Below are 19,964 nucleotides of genomic sequence, written 5' to 3' on the forward strand. Positions count from 1 at the left end.
ATGGCAGCATCTGAAAGCTATTTATTTTCTTAGATATATTGGGTGGCGATTCTTCTTAAGTTTCTAAGAACAATAATCAGAAGGATATGTATTGTTGCAGGTTAGACTGTCTGGAAGCAGAGGCTGAAATAGAGTTTGATGTATGGGTATTTATGAGGGCTCAATACCTGTGGAAGGGATATGGAAGATGCAGGATTGGGCAGAGGGAGGAGTTGAACTGTGATATAGGGCCAACCCCGTGGGGCACTCTAGAGAATATGCAGCTTGTTGGAGTTGTTCTTCATCGAGCTGAAACATCCAGCCCTTTGTGCTCCCCCAATGCCTCCCTCCTGACACCACCTACCCCAGCCCTCTCAATCAATCGCTGGATATGGGCTGCCCTGGGAAGGTCATGCCCCAGGGCCTACGTGGCTCTCTGCTGCTGTGACGAACCCAGAGTTGCTGATGCCTGAGGCCGTCTACCCACAGCTGGGCAACAAGCTTTCCCTGAATGGGGACTCTGGACAGTGCAGTTTTGTGTCTGAACCATACATTAATATATTTATATCTGAATTTTATTTCTCTGCAAGCATTTCATATAAAGATGCATCAGGTAAAAATAAATGTTTTTGAAGCAAAGGGAGTACAAAGAGATAAGAACTAACATTTAATACTAGCCACCATCTGTTACAAATAGTTCCTACTGATTGCCAAGGACTGTTTAAACACATCATATGGGCTTCTTCTTCTATCCTCACTAACCCTTTTAACAGACAAGGAAATGAGGCTCAGGAAGGTCAAGGACTTGATTGAGGTTCCACAGTAGGATACAGTTCTTGCTAAAAGCAACCCCTCCCTCATGCTCTGATATCTAACTGCAAGGGTAAGGTCAGTAGCAGGGGTGGTGGTCCCATGGTTGGTGCATAAGAGCTGCTCTGAGACAACTGCATGCTGGTGGGTCCTGCAGACGTGTTACCCATCAGCCAGAGATAAGCTCAAAATATCCATAAGAGTTTACGTGATTGTGGGAATGCAGAATCCATGGTGATCAAGGGGGAAAGTCAAGTCGCCTGGCCATTTTCCTTGTCTTTGAGAGAGAAAAGTTACGTGGGACATTATTTCCCACAGCTCTTCTGTGGTGCCACCAGTCATAGTCCTTATATAAGGAGAAACCAGTTAAAATTACCTATTGAAGAAACAAAGAGCAAACTCGCCTACTGAGATGCATAGAAAGCCCTGGACTCTGTTGTATTCATAACTCTGCCATTATTTTTCCGTGTAGTCTTGGGTAAATCACTTGTCTTCTTTAGGATGGTAATGATCAGTTTCCTCATCAGAAAGATGAACAGCATTATATCTCTGCTTTATCTCTAAGATGAATAGGAATAAACCCTGTCTTCTTTCTGTAGATCATACAAGTGAGTGCTTGGGATTGTTGAGGCAGCACATTTGATGTGTCTCTTCCTTCCCAGTTAGGAAACCTGCTGCCCTACAGTGACCCCAGCGTGGTGTTTGTCTTCCTGTCCGTGTTTGCTGTGGTGACAATCCTGCAGTGCTTCCTGATTAGCACACTCTTCTCCAGAGCCAACCTGGCAGCAGCCTGTGGGGGCATCATCTACTTCACGCTATACCTGCCCTACGTCCTGTGTGTGGCATGGCAGGACTACGTGGGCTTCACACTCAAGATCTTCGCTGTGAGTACCTCTGGCCTTTCTTCAGTGGCTGTAGGCATTTGACCTTCCTTTGGAGTCCCTGAATAAAAGCAGCAAGTTGAGAACAGAAGATGATAGTCTCTTTCCAATGGGACATGAACCTTAGCGCTAGATTCTAAGCTCTTTAAGGGTAAGGGCAAGGATTGTGTTTTATTAAATTGTTTACCTTTAGTCTTCTCAGTGAATCCTGGTTGAATTGAATTGAATTGAATGGAATTTTTCCGAGAGCCAGACTGCATCTTGAACTGGGCTGGGGATAAATGGCATTGAGGAATGGCTTCAGGCAACAGATGCCATCTCTGCCCTTTATCTCCCAGCTCTGTTGGCCATGTTAAGCTCATGACAAAGCCAAGGCCACAAATAGAACCGAAAACTCTTGAGGTCAGAGATGGCCTCTCTTGTCTTCTTTGTGTCCAGTATGGTGTTTTGCTTGAGTAATATTTTCTGAAATAAGCACAACTGAGGAGCGGGTGCCTCATCTTTCCACAAATTCCTAACTTGGATACTTCCTTCCCTTGTACCGAGCAGGGGGAAATCTTGGAAAGTGTGTGAGCCCCTACAAGTGCAAGCTGTCAGATGTCCCCAGGTCACTTACAAGGAAAGCTAAGAGTGACTTATAGGATGCTCCTGATGCCTCAGTCTGGGCTCCATAGGCATCAGCAGCCGCAGACAGGCACCTCTGGTCCTGAGCCATCCTTGGCTGAGCAGGGAGCCTCAGAGGACTGTGGATATGCACACATGTGTGGGGGAACAGGACTGCTGAGTCTTGGGGCATCTTTGGAAACAAAGTTTTGAAAGTTTTGTACTTCATTGTATATTCATTTCTGAAATGTTTGTGTATAATGAGTGGTTACAAATGGAATCGTTTTATATGTTACTTGGTAGCCCACCACTCCCCTAAAGGGACTCTATAGGTAAATACTACTTCTGCACCTTATGATTGATCCATTTGGCAAATTCAAATTTCTCTAGGTGTAATTTACACTAGAAGAGATAGAAAAATGAGAGACCAGGAAATGGATAGGTGACTTTGCCTGTTTCTCACAGAGCCTGCTGTCTCCTGTGGCTTTTGGGTTTGGCTGTGAGTACTTTGCCCTTTTTGAGGAGCAGGGCATTGGAGTGCAGTGGGACAACCTGTTTGAGAGTCCTGTGGAGGAAGATGGCTTCAATCTCACCACTTCGGTCTCCATGATGCTGTTTGACACCTTCCTCTATGGGGTGATGACCTGGTACATTGAGGCTGTCTTTCCAGGTACACTGCTTTGGGCATCTGTTAGGAAAATATGACTTCTAGCTGATTTCCTTTCTTTGTGCTAGAATCTCTGCAGTGCGTGGCACTCCCTGGGAGGTGGTTTGGGCTATAGATCTATAGTAAACAGATAGTCCAAGGACAGGCAGCTGATGCTGAATTGTCATGACTTGTATAGCACTCGTTTCTTGAAAACTGTGTGCCAGGCAGCATGCAAAATGTTTTATACACATTGCTTCATTTAATTCTCACAAGGCTACTCTGAAGTAGTTACTATAATAACCAGCAATTTTCAAATGAGAGAACTGTGACTCAAAGATGTTAAGTAACCAGCTGTGGTCACACAACTGTTAAGTGTTGGTACATGGAGGTGAATCCACTTTGGTTACACTGGGTCAATAAGCCCAGGCGAATCCTCCCAGTGCTCACCCAATTCTGTATTTCTGTGTCCCCAGAGGGGGTACAACTAGCAGAGGTTCTGTTTCCTAAGTACAGGTTGTTAATAATTAAATATATTAGCTCTAAGACCTGCCCGTGATTTAATTAGCATTCAATAAGAATTCATGTTGAATTTTTCTTTAGTACTTCTTTCTTAATACATGTTCTTGAACAAGTCCAAGAGGAATCTACCTTGGGACAAACTTTCATATGAGATCAAATTCTGAGAGAGCAAGATTTAACCCTTTTTGGTTCACCTTCTGATCCTCCCCTAAGGAGGTGTACATGAAATACTTATTACTCCTGCCTGAATTGAATATGCAATTTTGCACTGAATATGCAATTTTGTAGCATGCAAATTCTGGATTTAAATTCTGAGTCTTTAACTTACTGGCTGAGGGACCTTGGATAGGCTCCTTATCCCTCAGGTTCCTCATTTCTAAAATGTGGATGGCACCTGCCCTGTGGGTTGTTGGAAGGACTTATAGAGGTGCAGAATGTACGTTGTACATAGCACATTTCAGCAAATGTTAGCTCCTTCTTTCCCCACATCCATTCCAATCTGTTCCTTCCCCAAAGAATGTGTCAAGGAGGAAATGGACCTGGCTGGGAAACCCCCAGAATACTGGGATGGCGCTGAGCTTGGCTCATACCTGTGCTTTGCTTTCAGGCCAGTACGGAATTCCCAGGCCCTGGTATTTTCCTTGCACCAAGTCCTACTGGTTTGGTGAGGAAAGTGATGAGAAGAGCCACCCTGGTTCCAACCAGAAGAGAATGTCAGAAAGTAAGTGCTGTTGACCTCCTGCTCTTTCTTTAACCTAGTGCTGCTGCCTCTGCTAACTGTTGGGGGCAAGCGATGTCCTGCCTTTCTAAAAGACTGTGAAACTACTCTAGGGGCAGAGAAATCACATGCAGTGTCCCTTTCCAAATCCTCCCATGCCATTTATGTCCAATGCTGTTAACCTGTTGGGAGTTCACAGTCTGGATCCCTGAGGGACATTTTCTTTGTTGTCTTGGCTTCTAGAAAAGTATCTTTTACTTGCCCCCTCCCAAACACACGTTTCATGGTCTCCTAACAAGCTAGAAGAAAGAGGTAAAGACAAGCGTGATTGTGGAACCATAGCCTCGTTGCCTGCCTGTGACATGGTGACCTGTGCATCAGCCTGTGTGGGCTGAGACCAAGTGGCTACTACAGAGCTCAGCCTATGCTTCATAATGTAATCATTACCCAGATGCCTAATCCTCTCTTGGCTCTTGACTGCAGACAGAGACGTCCAGAGCTCATCAAAGGCTCTGCCTTCTGGGTTCTTTGTGCTTAGAGTGGCTTCCTGAGTATTTAATAGGTCCCTTTTTTTTTTGCCAGTCTCTTCTGTGCCCATCCCCTGATTGCCCTTGGTAAAAGTATGATGCTCCTTAGTGTAGCACACTTGCCTGCTGTTCCTAATCATCTTCTCCTGCCTCCTCTCTACACCTAGCTCCTGTTTCAGTCACCTAGAAATGCTCACAGTTGCTGGAATATGTCATGTTCTTCCACACCTCCATGCCTTTGTAGGTACTGTTTGCTCTCACAGGAGAACCTTCTCTCTAACTTGCCTATCTTCTCAACTCTTCCTTTCTAAGATCTAGTTCAGGATCCCCTCCCCTGAGCATCCCTCCTTGGTTCTCAGGCAGTCAGTCACTCTCTGCCCTGAACTTCCATGGCACGTGGAAGAAAATCCTTTTATTTTAAAACAATTGTAGACTCACAAGAAGTAATAAAAATTACATGAGGGGGTTCCCTTAAACCCTTCATCCAGTTTCCCCAATGGTAGCACCATGCGTAACTATAGAATAATATCAAAACCATGAAATTGACATTGGTACAATTCACAGACCTTCTGCAGATTTCACTAGCTTTACGTGCACTCACTTGTGTGTGTGTGTATTTTGTTCTATGTAGTTTTATCATGCGTGAATTCATGTAATTACTAGCTCAATCAAGCTGCAGAAATATCTAATTGTCACAAAGCTCCTTCATGCTACCCCTTAATGGCCACAGCCACCTCCCTTCTTCCCCAGTTCCTGAAACCTGTCAACCACTAATGCGTTCCTCATTTTTACAGTTTTATTATTTCCAGAATGTTATGTAAATGGAACCATACAGTAGGTATCCTTTTGATACTGGCTTTTTTTTTTTTTTTTCACTCAGCAGAATTCCCTTGAGATCTATCCAAGTTGTGTGTGTCAACAGTTCTTTCCTCTTCACTGCTGAGTAGTGTTCCCTGGGAGGGGTGTATCACAGTTCCATGGCATTTTTAGATGTATTTTTTAAACAGCTTTCAGCATCTTGTATTTTAATTGTTTATCAAGTCCTTTTTCCCAATAGACTCTGAATGCTCCTTTATCACTGTATTCCCATCACCAACATCAGTACCCAAATAGGCGCTAAATAAACATTTATAGCCTCCTGCCTGCCTGAGAAACCAGGGTGGACATGGAGAGAAGGCAGTTCTGAAAGTACAAGCGCAGTGCCCTGTGTCTTTACACTCCACTCCTCAGTGCTTTCTGTGGGTTCATTTCTGTCTTCTCTCCTGTCACAGTCTGCATGGAGGAAGAACCCACCCACCTGAAGCTGGGCGTGTCCATTCAGAACCTGGTAAAAGTCTACCGAGATGGGATGAAAGTGGCTGTCGATGGCCTGGCACTGAATTTTTATGAGGGCCAGATCACCTCCTTCCTGGGCCACAATGGAGCGGGGAAGACGACCACCATGTAAGAAGAGGGTGTGGTTCCGGCAGAATCAGCCACAGGAGGGTTCTGCAGTAGAGTTAGAAATTTATACCTTAGGAAACCATGTTGGTCCCTGGGACAAGGGCAGGAGCACATGAGGAGTTGCCGAATGTGAAAATGTTATCTAATCATGAGTGTCTTTCCACGTGCTAGTTTGCTAGATGTTATTTCTTCAGCCTAAAACAAGCTGGGGCCTCGGATGACCTTTCCCGTGTAGTTCACAGAATTTTGCAGTGGTCTTGGAACTTGCAGCCACGAAAAGATAGATTACATATGTTGGAGGGAGTTGGTAATTCCCAGGAACTCTGTCTCTAAGCAGATGTGAGAAGCAGCTGGGCAGCTGGCTTGATTGCCCTCCCTGGGACCTCAAGGACCTTACAGTGGGTAGTGTCAGGAGGGGTCAGGGGCTGTAAAGCACCAGCGTTAGCCTCAGTGGCTTCCAGCATGATTCCTCAACCATTCCAACCATTCCAAAGGGTGTATCTTTGGGGGGTGACATTCTTTTCCTGTTTTCTTTTTAATCTTTTTTTAAAACATAAAATTAATATATTATGAGCTTTTCAGAAGAGTTTTAAAAGGCAGTCAGAAATCCTACTACCTAACACAAAAATTATTTTTATCTTTGAATAATATGTTCGTATTTGTCCATTTTCCATGCATGCGATGTTAGGCATACGAAATATATTTTTTAAAGTATACTTTCATTGCAAATTGGAAACTTCATTTAAAAAATGCTCATACTAAAATTGGCATTTCTAACCCATAGGCCCACTTGTAGTTATTTACTAAAGCAAAAGGACAGCTTTGCTTTGTGTGGGTCTGGTAGGGTTCATTAGAAAGGAATGGGGGCAGTGGGAGGGTTGGTGTTCTGTTCTCTCTACAGACTGAATGGAGCATCTAGAGTTAAGGGTAGGTCAGCGCTGACTCCTGTACTTCTAAATTGTTGTCCTCAGGTCAATCCTGACCGGGTTGTTCCCCCCGACCTCGGGCACCGCCTACATCCTGGGAAAAGACATTCGCTCTGAGATGAGCACCATCCGGCAGAACCTGGGGGTCTGTCCCCAGCATAACGTGCTGTTTGACATGTGAGTACCAGCAGCACGTTAAGAATAGGCCTTTTCTGGATGTGTGTGTCATGCCATCATGGGAGGAGTGGGACTTAAGCATTTTACTTTGTTGTGTTTTTGTTTTTTCTTTTTTATTTTTTTGAGATGGAGTCTCGCCCTGTAGCCAGGCTGGAGTGCAGTGGCACGATCTCGGCTCACTGCAAACTTGGCCTCCCAGATTCAAGCGATTCTCTTGCCTCAGCCTCCCGAGTAGCTGGGACTCTAGGCACACACCACCATGCGCAGCTAATTTTTGTATTTTTAGTAGAGACGGGGTTTCACCATGTTGGCCAGGATGGTCTCAATGTCTTGACCTCGTGATCCGCCCACCTCGGCCTCCCAAAGTGCTAGGAACACAGGCATGAGCCACTGCATCTGGCCACATTTTACTTTCTTTGAATGTGGCAGGCTCACCTCCCTGAACACCTTGAGATCTAGTTGTTCTTTGATTTTAGGAGAAGTGGGAGGTGCATGGTTGAGCAGGAGAGGTGACATCAGCCCAGCCAGTGGATGGGGGCTTGGGAAACATTGCTTTCCATTATTGTCATGCTGGCGGGCCCTTTAGCCCATTCTCTCCCCCGCCACACTCCTAATTGAGGCCTGGAGCAGACTTCCCAGACCTGGTAGTGCTTCAGGGCCCTGGTATGATGGACCTGTATTTGCTGCTTAAGACATTTGCTCCCACTCAGGTTGTCCCATCAGCCATAAGGCCCCCAGGGAGCTCAGGTCAGAGAGAGACCTGAGCTCTGCAATCTTGGGCAAGGCTTTTCCCTTATGTTTCTTCTTATCTAAAGTGAACAGCTGGGGCTCATGTGCTCCCTGCTCATCTAAAGTGAACACATGGGACTGATGTGCCGGGTCCTCCCTGCTTTCAGAGCCTGAGGTCCCCTGAGGTTCAGGAGGGCTGCTCCAGGTGAGTGCTGAGCTGACTTCTTGGTGGACGTGCTGTGGGGACAGCCCATTAAAGACCACATCTTGGGGCACTGAAACTGAAAGTTGTAACTGCCTGGTGCATGGTGGCCAGGCCTGCTGGAAACAGGTCGGAAGCGATCTGTTACCTTTCACTTTGATTTCCTGAGCAGCGCATGTGGTTACTCACTGTTGTTCTACCTTGAATCTTGAAGATTATTTTTCAGAAATTGATAAAGTAAAAAAAAAAAAAAAAGCAGGGTTGCGGGAGAGAAAAATATGCCCATTCTCATCTGTTCTGGGCCAGGGGACACTGTATTTTGGGGTATCCAGTAGGGCCCAGAGCTGACCTGCCTCCCTGTCCCCAGGCTGACTGTCGAAGAACACATCTGGTTCTACGCCCGCTTGAAAGGGCTCTCTGAGAAGCACGTGAAGGCGGAGATGGAGCAGATGGCCCTGGATGTTGGTTTGCCATCAAGCAAGCTGAAAAGCAAGACAAGCCAGCTGTCAGGTGCGGCCCAGAGCTTCCTTCCCTATCCCTCTCCCCTCCTCCTCCGGCTACACACACGCAGAGGAAAATCAGCACTGCCCCAGGGTCCCAGGCTGGGTGAGGTGGGTAACAGAAACTTGTCCCTGGCTGTGCCCCTAGGTCCTCTGCCTTCGCTTACTGTCTGGGGCTGATCCTGGAGTTTGTCTCGCTCTGTTTTTTTGTAGGTGGAATGCAGAGAAAGCTATCTGTGGCCTTGGCCTTTGTCGGGGGATCTAAGGTTGTCATTCTGGATGAACCCACAGCTGGTGTGGACCCTTACTCCCGCAGGGGAATATGGGAGCTGCTGCTGAAATACCGACAAGGTGCCTGATGTGTATTTATTCTGAGTAAATGGACTGAGAGAGAGCGGGGGGCTTTTGAGAAGTATGGCTATATCGCATGGCTAGGCTTTCGTGAAGCCGTGGGATACTGTTCTGTTATCACAGAAGAGATAAAGGGCATTGAGACTGAGATTCCTGAGAGGAGATGCTGTGTCTTTATTCATCTTTTTGTCCCCAACATGGTGCACTAAATTTATGGTTAGTTGAAAGGGTGGATGCGTGAATGAATGGAAGGGGAGAGGGGCAGGAAGATGATTGGGCTATCTGGTTAGAGATCTGATGTGGTATAGTATGAGGAGCACAGGCAGGCTTGGAACCAACCCTGGCTGGCCCTGAGACATTGCCTCATTGTCACAACTTGCCTCACTTTCTTTGCTGATAATAATAGTGGTGCTTACCTCATAGAGGATTAAATTAAATGAGAATGCACACAAACCACCTAGCACAATGCCTGGCATATAGCAAGTTCCCAGCTAAAATGCTACTGTTCTTACCTCCGTGAGGATGCGGTACCTAGATATCCAAAGCTTTGCCATTCTGGGGGTCATAGCCATACAGGGTTACAGGTGGCTTCCAGGTCTCTTCCAGTGCTTACCCCTGCTAATATCTCTCTAGTCCCTGCCACTGTGACAAATGAGAACTGAGAGGCCTCACCCGTCCCACATCCTTGTGTTTGTGCCTGGCAGGCCGCACCATTATTCTGTCCACACACCACATGGATGAAGCGGACATCCTGGGGGACAGGATTGCCATCATCTCCCATGGGAAGCTGTGCTGTGTGGGCTCCTCCCTGTTTCTGAAGAACCAGCTGGGAACAGGCTACTACCTGACCCTGGTCAAGAAAGATGTGGAATCCTCCCTCAGTTCCTGCAGAAACAGTAGTAGCACTGTGTCATACCTGAAAAAGGTGAGCTGCAGTCTTGGTGCTGGGCTGGCGTTGGGTCTGGGCAGCCAGGACTTGCTGGCTGTGAATGGTTTCCTCACCTCCACCCCTTTTGCCATGTTCAAGCCACCATCTCCCTGCTCTGTTGCCCCTTTGAAATCATATCATACCTCAGGCATGGAAAGCTAAGGAGCCCTCTGCTCCCATTGTGCTAGTTCTGTTGAATCCTATTTTCCTTTTCCTATGAGGCAAAGAGAGTGATGGAGAAGGTCCTTAGAGGACATTATTATGTCAAAGAAAAGAGACTTGTCAAGAGGTAAGAGCCTTGGCTACAAATGACCTGGTGTTCCTGCTCATTACTTTTCAATCTCATTGACCTTAACTTTTAAACTATAAAACAGCCAGTATTTATTAGGCACTGATTTCATGCCAGAGAGACTCTGGGCATAAAAGAAAGTAATGATAATAGTTAATTTTATATAGCATTGTTACCATTTACAACCTTTTTTTTTTTTTAACCTCTATCATCTCAATTAAAGTGCAGAGAAACCCTGGGAAGAAGGTAACTATATTTATTAACCCAGATGAGGGAAGTGAGGCTTGTAGGGTTTTGGTAGCTGATTCAAGGTCACCCAGCAGGTAAATAACAGTGGTGGGACCAGACCCAATTACCAGGTATGTTTTCCTCTGTACCACAGTACATGCCTGAGATTTATTTGTGTGTTGAAGCCAGTGGTACCTAATGTATTTACATCCCAACTTGAAACTCCTATCCACTTATATACCTTTTAATGGGCCTCTTGACTCAAGTGCAGTCTGAGGACCAGCAGCATCAGGATCACTTGGGAACTTGTTAGAAATTCAGCAACCTGGGTCCAGCTCAGACATACCGAATCAGAATCTGTGCATTTTAACAAGGTCCTCGAGTGGTTGAACACACATTAAAGCGTGAGAAGCATTGAACTAGACATGTAGCCAGGTAAAGGCCTTGCCTGAGATGGTTGGCAAAGGCCACGTTGCAGCATTCATTGGCAGGCCACAGTTCTTTTGGCAACTCTGCTTCCTGACCTTTCACCCTCAGGAAGCGAGGCTGTTCACACGGCACACACATGCCAGACAGGGTCTTCTGAAGCCACGGCTGCCAGTGCATGTGTCCCAGGGAAAGCTTTTTCCTTTAGTTCTCACACAACAGAGCTTCTTGGAAGCCCTCCCCAGCGAAGGTGCTGGTGGCTCTGCCTTGCTCAGTCCCTGACCCATTCTCACCTCCTTCTTTGCCATCAGGAGGACAGTGTTTCTCAGAGCAGTTCTGATGCTGGCCTGGGCAGCGACCATGAGAGTGACACGCTGACCATCGGTAAGGACTCTGGGGTTTCTTATTCAGGTGGTGCCTGAGCTTCCCCCAGCTGGGCAGAGTGGAGGCAGAGGAGGAGAGGTGCAGAGGCTGGTGGCGCTGACTCAAGGTTTGCTGCTGGGCTGGGGCTGGGTGGCTGCGGGGGTGGGTGCAGCTTGGTGGCGGGTTGGCCTAATGCTTGCTGGGGTGCCTGGGGCTTGGTCTGGGAGCTAGCAGGGCAGTGTCCCAGACAGCTGAGATGATTGGGGTTTGGGGAATCCCTTAGGGGAGTGGACACTGAATACCAGGGATGAGGAGCTGAGGGCCAAGCCAGTAGGGTGGGATTTGAGCCTAGTGCATAAGAAGAGAGAGAGCCCAGGAGATAAGGAACAGCCTTCCAGATTTTTCTTGGGTAGCATGTGTAGGAGGCCAGTGTCACCAGTAGCATATGTGGAACAGAAGTCTTGACCCTTGCCATCTCTGCCTAGTCCCAGTGGCTGGCTTTTCCCAGGAAGACTTCTGCTTCCATGAACTGTTAGATTAATCCTCTGTTTAGGTAAATGAGGGAGCCTACTTTATAAGCATAGGAAAGGGTGAAGAATCTTTTTAAGATTCCTTTACTCAAGTTTTCTATTGAAGAATCTCAGAGCTTAGGCAATAGACACCAGACTTTGAGCCTCAGTTATCCATTCACCCATCCTCCCACCCACCCATCCTCCCACCCACCCATCCTCCCATCCTGCCATCCTCCCATCCACCCATCCACCCATCCACCCATCCAGCTGTTCACCCATTCTACACTGAGTACCTACAATGTGCCTGGCTTTGGTGATATAAAGGTGAATAAGACGTAGTCCTTTCCTTTGCCCCCAACCCTCAGACCAGAGATGAACATGTGGAATGACCTAAACACCTGGAAGAGGTGTGGTGTATGAGCGGCAGGCTTCTGATGAGAGGGTGGGGGATGGCCAGCCCTCACTCTGGAGCCCCTCTGAGTTGATTGAGCCATCTTTGCATTCTGGTCCCTGTAGATGTCTCTGCTATCTCCAACCTCATCAGGAAGCATGTGTCTGAAGCCCGGCTGGTGGAAGACATAGGGCATGAGCTGACCTACGTGCTGCCATATGAAGCTGCTAAGGAGGGGGCCTTTGTGGAACTCTTTCATGAGATTGATGACCGGCTCTCAGACCTGGGCATTTCTAGTTATGGCATCTCAGAGACGACCCTGGAAGAAGTAAGTTAAGTGGCTGACTGTCGGAATATATAGCAAGGCCAGATGTCCTAAGGCCAGACCATTAACCTGCATTGGGAGCAGGATTGTCATGGAGTTAGTCATTGAGTTTTTAGGTCATCGACATCTGAGTAATGTTGGCCCCAGTTAGCCATTTAAGATGGTAGTAGGAGATAGCAGGAAAGAAGTATTTTCCTCTGTACCACAGTACATGCCTGAGATTTGTGTGTTGAAACCAGTGGTACCTAACACATTTACATCCCAACCTTAAACTCCTATCCACTTATTTACCCTTTAATGAGCCTCTTTACTCAAGTACAGTGTGAGAACCGGCAGCAGCAGGATCACTTGGGAACTTGTTAGAAATTCAGCACCTTGGGCCCAGCTCAGACCTACTGAATCAGAATCAGGAGCAATTCCCTTGTGTGACTGTGTCACAGCCAGGTATTAACTGGATTCTCATACATAGGAAATGACCAACGTTTATGGATGGATAGTCTATTTGTGCCGGGTGCTGAGATTTGTTTTTTGTTTTTTTTTAATCACTGTGACCTCATTTAATTCTCAAAAAAAGATGAAAAAATGAACACTCAGGAATGCTGACATGAGATTCAGAATCAGGGGTTTGGGGCTTCAAAGTCCATCGTCTCTCTATCCATGTAACACCTCCCCTTAGAGATACAACATCACAGACCTTGACGGCTGAAGGGGCTGAAGGGGATATAAAAGCTGTCTGGCCCAGTGGTCTCCAAGCTTGACAGTGCAGCAGAATCACCTGGGGATATTACTAAAAATAAACATACTAAGGTTTGGCTTCAGGGCCTGTGAATCAGAATTTCTGGCGGTAAGGCCTTGAAGTCTGTACTTCTATTGCATACTTTGGATGCAGTGGTCTGTAGACTAGAGTTTGGAAATTATTGCGCTCATTCAGATTCTCTTCTGATGTTTGAATCGCTGCCAACATATTTCTAGTGCTCTATTTCCTCCTGCTCATTCTGTCTTGGATAACTTATCATAGTACTGGCCTACTCAAAGATTTAGAGCCACAGTCCTGAAAGAAGCCACTTGACTCACTCCCTGTAGGTTCAGAACAAATTTCTTCTGCTACAGTGTCCTACTGTCATAGCTTTTTTTTTTTTTTAATTTTTTAAATTTTTGATGAGACTGGAGTTTTGTTCTTATTGCCCAAGCTGGAGTGCAGTGGTACGATCTTTGCTCACTGCAACCTCCACCTCCCGGGTTCAAGCGATTCTCCTGCCTCAGCCTCCCGAATAGCTGGGATTACAAGCATGTGCTACCACGCCCAGCTTATTTTGTATTTTTAGTAGAGACGGGTTTTCTCCATGTTGGTCAGGCTGGTCTCGAGCTCCGGACCTCAGGTGATCTGCCCACTTTGGCCTCCCAAAGTGCTGGGATTATAGGCCTGAGCCACCGTGCTCAGCCATAGCTTTAATTTGAAAATGATTGTCTAGATTGATAGCTCTCACCACTGAAGAAATATTCTCTGGCAAAAACGGCTTTTCTCCCAAGTGACTCTGATAAAGTGTTATTGAGAAATGTGGCTTCTACTTTCTCTGTTTTAAGGGGCTAACGTGCCACTCAGTAATATAATAATCATGGCAGCGGTGACTACTCTCGTAATGTTGGTGCTTATAATGTTCTCATCTCTCTCATTTTCCAGATATTCCTCAAGGTGGCCGAAGAGAGTGGGGTGGATGCTGAGACCTCAGGTAACTGCCTTGAGGGGGAATGGCACACTTAAGATAGTGCCTCCTGCTGGCTTTCTCAGCGCACGAGTATTGTTCCTTTCCCTTTGAATTGTTCTATTGCATTCTCATTTGTAGAGTGTAGGTTTGTTGCAGATGGGGAAGGTTTGTTTTGTTGTAAATAAAATAAAGTATGGGATTCTTTCCTTGTACCTTCAGATGGTACCTTGCCAGCAAGACGAAACAGGCGGGCCTTCGGGGACAAGCAGAGCTGTCTTCGCCCGTTCACTGAAGACGATGCTGCTGATCCAAATGATTCCGACATAGACCCAGGTCTGTTAGGACAAGGTCAAATAGTGTCCCACTGTTTGAATGTGAAATTCTCTCTCATGCTGTCAGCTGTTTTCTTTGGATGGCCTTTAGCCAAGGTGATGGATCCCTACAGAGTCCAAAGAGAAGTGAGGAAATGATAAAAGCCACTTGTTCTTTGCAGCATCGTGCATGTGATCAAACCTGAAGGAGCCTATCCATATCACTTCCTTTAAAGACGTAAAGATGGTGCCTCAGTCCTCTGAACCCATGTATTTATTATCTTTTCTGCAGGGTCCTAGTTTCTTGTATACATTAGCTGTTTAGTTGTTGAACAAATATTCATTCGAGTAGATGAGTGATTTTGAAAGAGTCAGAAAGGGGAATTTGCTGTTAAATTGTACGCTAAGACTTAGGTATTTGAGGCTGGGCACGGTGGCTCATGCCTGTAATCCCAGTGCTTTGAGAGGCTGAGGTGGGTAGATCACCTGAGGTCAGGAGTTTGAGACAAGCCTGACCAACAAGGTGAAACCCCGTCTCTACTAAATACAAAAAATTGGCTGAGTGTGGTGGCACATGCCTGTGATCCCAGCTACTTGGGAGGCTGAGGCAGGAGAATCGCTTGAACCTGGGAGGCAGAGGTTGCAGTGAGCCAAGGTTGCACCATTGCACTCCAGACTGGGCAACAAGAGTGAAAACTCCATCTCAAAAAAGAACAAAAAAGACTTAGATATTTTGGATGAGTGCGTCTTTGTGTGTTTAACTGAGATGGAGAGGAGAGATAAGACATCAAACAAATATTATTAAGATGTAAAAGCACATCCGTTAGGTATCATTAGTTTAGGACAAGGATTTCTAGAAAATTTTTAGGAACAGAAAAGTTTCCAATTCTCTCTCACCCCTGCTCACAAGAGTGTATGGCTCTTACATTATATATAACTGCCTGACTTCATACAGTATCAGTACTTAGATCATTTGAAATGTGTCCACGTTTTACCAAAATATAATAGGGTGAGAAGCTGAGATGCTAATTGCCATTGTGTGTTCTCAAATATGTCAAGCTATGTACATGACCTGTTTCATAGAATCGTCTATAAGAAATTGATGACTTGATTCATCCGAATGGCTGGCTATAACACCTGGTTACACATGAACACCTCTTTTCAGTTGTCTCAAGACACCTTTGTTTTCTGTACTTATCAGACAAGGACTGAAAGGCGGAGACTGCTACTGTTAGACATTTTGAGTCATAACTTTTCCTTGGACATAGCTTTTTCATGAAAGCCCTTTACTTCTGAGAAACTTTTATCTTCAGACACACGCCTCCAAGATAGTTGTTGAAGACACCAGAAGAAGGAGCGTGGCAATTCCGAAAACACGTAAGATAATAGGTAACCTTCAGTGTTGGCTTCTTGCAGAATCCAGAGAGACAGACTTGCTCAGTGGGATGGATGGCAAAGGCTCCTACCAGGTGAAAGGCTGGAAACTTACACAGCAACAGTTTGTGGCCCTTTTGTGGAAGAGACTGCTAATTGCCAGACGGAGTCGGAAAGGATTTTTTGCTCAGGTGAGATGTGCTGTTTTCGCCAGAGACTCTGGCTTCATGGGTAGGCTGCAGGCTCTGTGACCAGTGAAGGCAGGATAGCATCCTGGTCAAGATATGGATGCCAGAGCCAGATTTGTCTGTATTTCAGTCCCAGTTCTATTCCTTGCCAGTAGTGTATCTGCTGGCAAGTTACTTCTCTACACCTCAATCTCCTCATCTGTAAAATGGGGCTAATAATATTACCTGCAATACAGGGTTGTTAGGAAAATAAAAATGAATAGGTGCTTAGAATGGGGCCTGACATTAGTAAGTGCTTAGTTTTGTGTGTGTATATGTTATTTTTATTTTGGAGGAGAACATAGAAAGGACAAAGTGTAGAAAAACTGGTTGGGTGTATTCAGCTGTACTTTCATAACATGACAGTTGTTATGCCCAGATGCACTTGACATGTGAACTTACTAGAAACATGATTTTTCTCTGAGTTGATGTTTAACTCAAACTGATAGAAAAGATAGGTCAGAATATAGTTGGCCAACAGAGAAGACTTGTTACACTGTTATCTGCATGTCAGTGTTTGCATGCTAACTTGCTTAGTTAGAAGGGTTAAATTTTTTCACTCTATAAAATCAAGAAATGTAGAGAAAAGGTCTGCAGAGAGTCTTCCATATCGATGATGTCGATATTGTTAAGAGCCGGTTTGGGGCATACAGGGCTGGAGTTGAATCCTGACTTTGCTACTTATTGGCTATATGACCTTGGGCAAGCTGCTTAGTCTCTCAGTTACCTTTGTTCGTTGATGATGACCATTAATAATGCAACCATAAATAATGACAACATAGAGATAATTCTCATTATAGTAGTTATTATACAGAATTATTCACTCAATGTTAATTTTCTGCGTTGAAATCCCAGAACAGTAGAATTGGGGGCATTATTTGAATCTTTAAGGTTATAAGGGATACATTTCTCAACAATAAATGGAAGGAGCTTTGGGTTAACTTATAAAGTATACCCAAGTCATTTTTTTTTTTTTCAGAGAAGATATGGTAGAAAGTCTTAGGAGGTTGAAGAAGGAATTGGATATTTATTCTTTCTAAGACTATCGCAGGAGATAATGACTACGGTTGTCCGTGATTGGAGCTGTTGCTGCAGATTTGGTTTTATTATAGTGTAGGATTTGAATGGGCCATGTGTTCTCAGACCTCAGATTAAAATGAGAAAACTGAGGCCAGTGGGGAGAGTGACTTCACATGGGTGCACTTGTACTGGAGACAGAACCAGGATTCAGGACTTCTGGCCCCTGGTCCTGGGTTCATGGCCCAATGTAGTCTTTCTCAGTCTTCAGGAGGAAGAAGGGCAGGACCCAGTGTTCTGAGTCACCCTGAATGTGAGCACTATTTACTTTGTGAACTTCTTGGCTTAGTGCCTATGCCAGGTGGCCATGGCCTCTGGCCTTGTGTTGCCAGAGAAAAGGTTTAATTTTCAGGCTCCATTGCTTCCCAGCTGCCAAGAATGCGTTGGTGCAGCACAGTCACAGGCCCTGCACTCCTCATTGCCGTGCTGGTTGGTCGGGGAGGCTGGCTGGACTCGTAGGGATTTGCCCCTTGGCCTTGTTTCTAACACTTGCCATTTCCTGCTGTCCCCTTGCCCCCTCCACTGCCTGGGTAAAGATTGTCTTGCCAGCTGTGTTTGTCTGCATTGCCCTTGTGTTCAGCCTGATCGTGCCACCCTTTGGCAAGTACCCCAGCCTGGAACTTCAGCCTTGGATGTACAACGAACAGTACACATTTGTCAGGTATGTTTGTCTTCTGCGTCCCAGGAGGGGGTAAGATTCAAGCAGACCAAAGATGTTTACGAGGGTCAAAGGAATGGACTTCAGAATTACACAGTGGAATGAATTTTACTGCTGTGGCTCAAGTCCCTGTATAAGCTAATACTGCATGCATAGAACAGCAGCGAACTAACCCTGAATAATAGGCCAGTCTTCTGTTGAGCCTTTCAGCCTCTCTCCTCTTTATCCTACTGTTGTCAGGAACAGCCACATGTGTTTTAGGTAAAATAATCCACCCTTGAAAAATCCATGATTAAGTTATAAAATATTTGGATTTGTGGAGCTGTATTTTAATTCTGTAATTGAGTCACAGGGCACACTGTCAAAGCATAGAACCTCCAGAGGCTTGTTTTCTGCAAAGTATAATTCATGTAATTATTATCTATTCTGTTATATTTGGGATGTTAGGTAGTGTTTGTTCTTTAGATAAAAATATCCCCCACTCCGTAACAATACATTACATCAAGGAAAAGGACAGAGGATTTTTCTGGGTCTTGTTAGCAGGAGCTTTCTTCAGTCCTGAAGGATTTGTAGACCTGTAGATGGGGGAACTGTATCAGTGATACAAAAGGGAAGCATTAAAAAAAAACTATATATATATATATATATGTAAATGTGAGTTGGCCTCTTTTTCTCTAAGCCCACATTTTCTTCTTACATAGTCCAGGTTTACTTTATTTTTTCCTTTCCAGCTGCTGACCCTGTATTGCCTGTAGTTGTGGAACACAGCATGTGTTTGTGACCTGTGCCTGTTATTTTTGTGCTTTCTAGTTGTGCATGCAAAGAGTACAAAGTTTTCTTGCCCTTTCTTGGAAAATCCTGTTTGTCTGTGCCAAAGGGATAATTGTAAAAGCACTTTTTGAAATACTTAATGAGTTGATTTTCTTCAAATTAAAAAAATATATAAATGTATATGTGTATGTACATGTGTGTACACATACACACCTTTATACATATAGCCCATTTATACAAGCTCCACTTTGGGGTGCTGTATGTCACCCTGATGCCGAATACAGGGCCAGAGTCTGAGATCCTTCTGGGTGGTTTCCGTGTTTTGTTCATTTCTGTTTTAAGAGCCTGTCACAGAGAAATGCTTCCTAAAATGTTTAATTTGTAAAAACATTTTTATCTCTTGATTACTGGTTTTAATGAATTACTAAGCTGGCTGCCTCTCATGTACCCACAGCAATGATGCTCCTGAGGACACGGGAACCCTGGAACTCTTAAACGCCCTCACGAAAGACCCTGGCTTCGGGACCCGCTGTATGGAAGGAAACCCAATCCCGTGAGTGCCACTTTAGCCATAAGTAGGCTTCTTGTGCTTGTCGCCTGGTTTGATTTCTAATATGCTGCCTTTATCAACTGCATGCCACACTGTGACCGCCAGAATTTGCCCTTTGAATTATTATTATGTTTTAATTACAAAAAGCCAAGGTAGTAACCGAACTAAATTATCTGGGGACAAACGTTTGGAGAGTCTTCTAACACCGTGCAAAGCACATCATTACAGACATTTGTTTACTGATTTAGAACGTTAATATTTAATTTAAATAGCACTTTACACTTACTGATCAAACGCTTTTCCTTTCTTTCTCTCCCAGCCCCTGTACTTAAGTGCTTCAATAGGCTCTCATTATATACGATTTTCAGGTTTTGTTTATCAGCTTCTTCGCTTTTATATTCTGAAAAGATGGCATATGAATTTTTATAAAAAGGGATACTTTCTTCTTCTCAAATTGTATATTTTTATTGTACTTTCCTTCAAAACCCCCTTTTAAAAAGTAAGCAGTGGATAAATAAATTCAGCGAAGCATCCATATGACTCTGAAGTGAGTGTGGGGGAAGGGAGGTCACCAGAGCACCGTGAGTGAAGATGGTGGAGAGGTGAGGATCTTAGGAGGCAGTCTCAAGGCTGGCACAGGTGGGTTAGTGTTTCCAGGTTTAGGCAGAATCTCAGCTGAGGTCATGAAACAACAGTGATCTCTGAGAAATTATGGCAAGGTGGGAAGGTGCTGGAGAATTGGAGAGAGGGGCAAACTTGACTTTCAAATTCTATGGGGAAGATGGGTGACTCTGCACACCACAGAACAGTGAAC

General features: G+C 45.1%; 1 protein-coding gene across 3 annotated transcripts in view; it reads left to right on the forward strand.

Annotated features, from left to right (window-relative positions):
* ABCA1 (ATP binding cassette subfamily A member 1) overlaps positions 1–19,964 on the forward strand; it is a 147,369-nt gene that overhangs the window by 99,842 nt on the left and 27,563 nt on the right. For all 3 annotated transcript variants that reach the window (XM_030826599.1, XM_030826653.1, XM_030826715.1), the window contains 15 exons: positions 1,452–1,673; positions 2,739–2,943; positions 4,049–4,162; positions 5,958–6,129; positions 7,101–7,232; positions 8,531–8,673; positions 8,877–9,014; positions 9,719–9,939; positions 11,197–11,269; positions 12,277–12,479; positions 14,158–14,206; positions 14,402–14,515; positions 15,910–16,058; positions 17,708–17,832; positions 19,055–19,153. In XM_030826599.1, the coding sequence (XP_030682459.1) occupies positions 1,452–1,673; positions 2,739–2,943; positions 4,049–4,162; positions 5,958–6,129; positions 7,101–7,232; positions 8,531–8,673; positions 8,877–9,014; positions 9,719–9,939; positions 11,197–11,269; positions 12,277–12,479; positions 14,158–14,206; positions 14,402–14,515; positions 15,910–16,058; positions 17,708–17,832; positions 19,055–19,153 (2,159 nt within the window). The remainder of the gene's footprint in view (positions 1–1,451; positions 1,674–2,738; positions 2,944–4,048; positions 4,163–5,957; positions 6,130–7,100; positions 7,233–8,530; positions 8,674–8,876; positions 9,015–9,718; positions 9,940–11,196; positions 11,270–12,276; positions 12,480–14,157; positions 14,207–14,401; positions 14,516–15,909; positions 16,059–17,707; positions 17,833–19,054; positions 19,154–19,964) is intronic.

This window comes from Nomascus leucogenys, chromosome 1a, assembly GCF_006542625.1.
Source record: "Nomascus leucogenys isolate Asia chromosome 1a, Asia_NLE_v1, whole genome shotgun sequence".
NCBI classification, from domain to species: Eukaryota; Metazoa; Chordata; class Mammalia; order Primates; family Hylobatidae; genus Nomascus; species Nomascus leucogenys.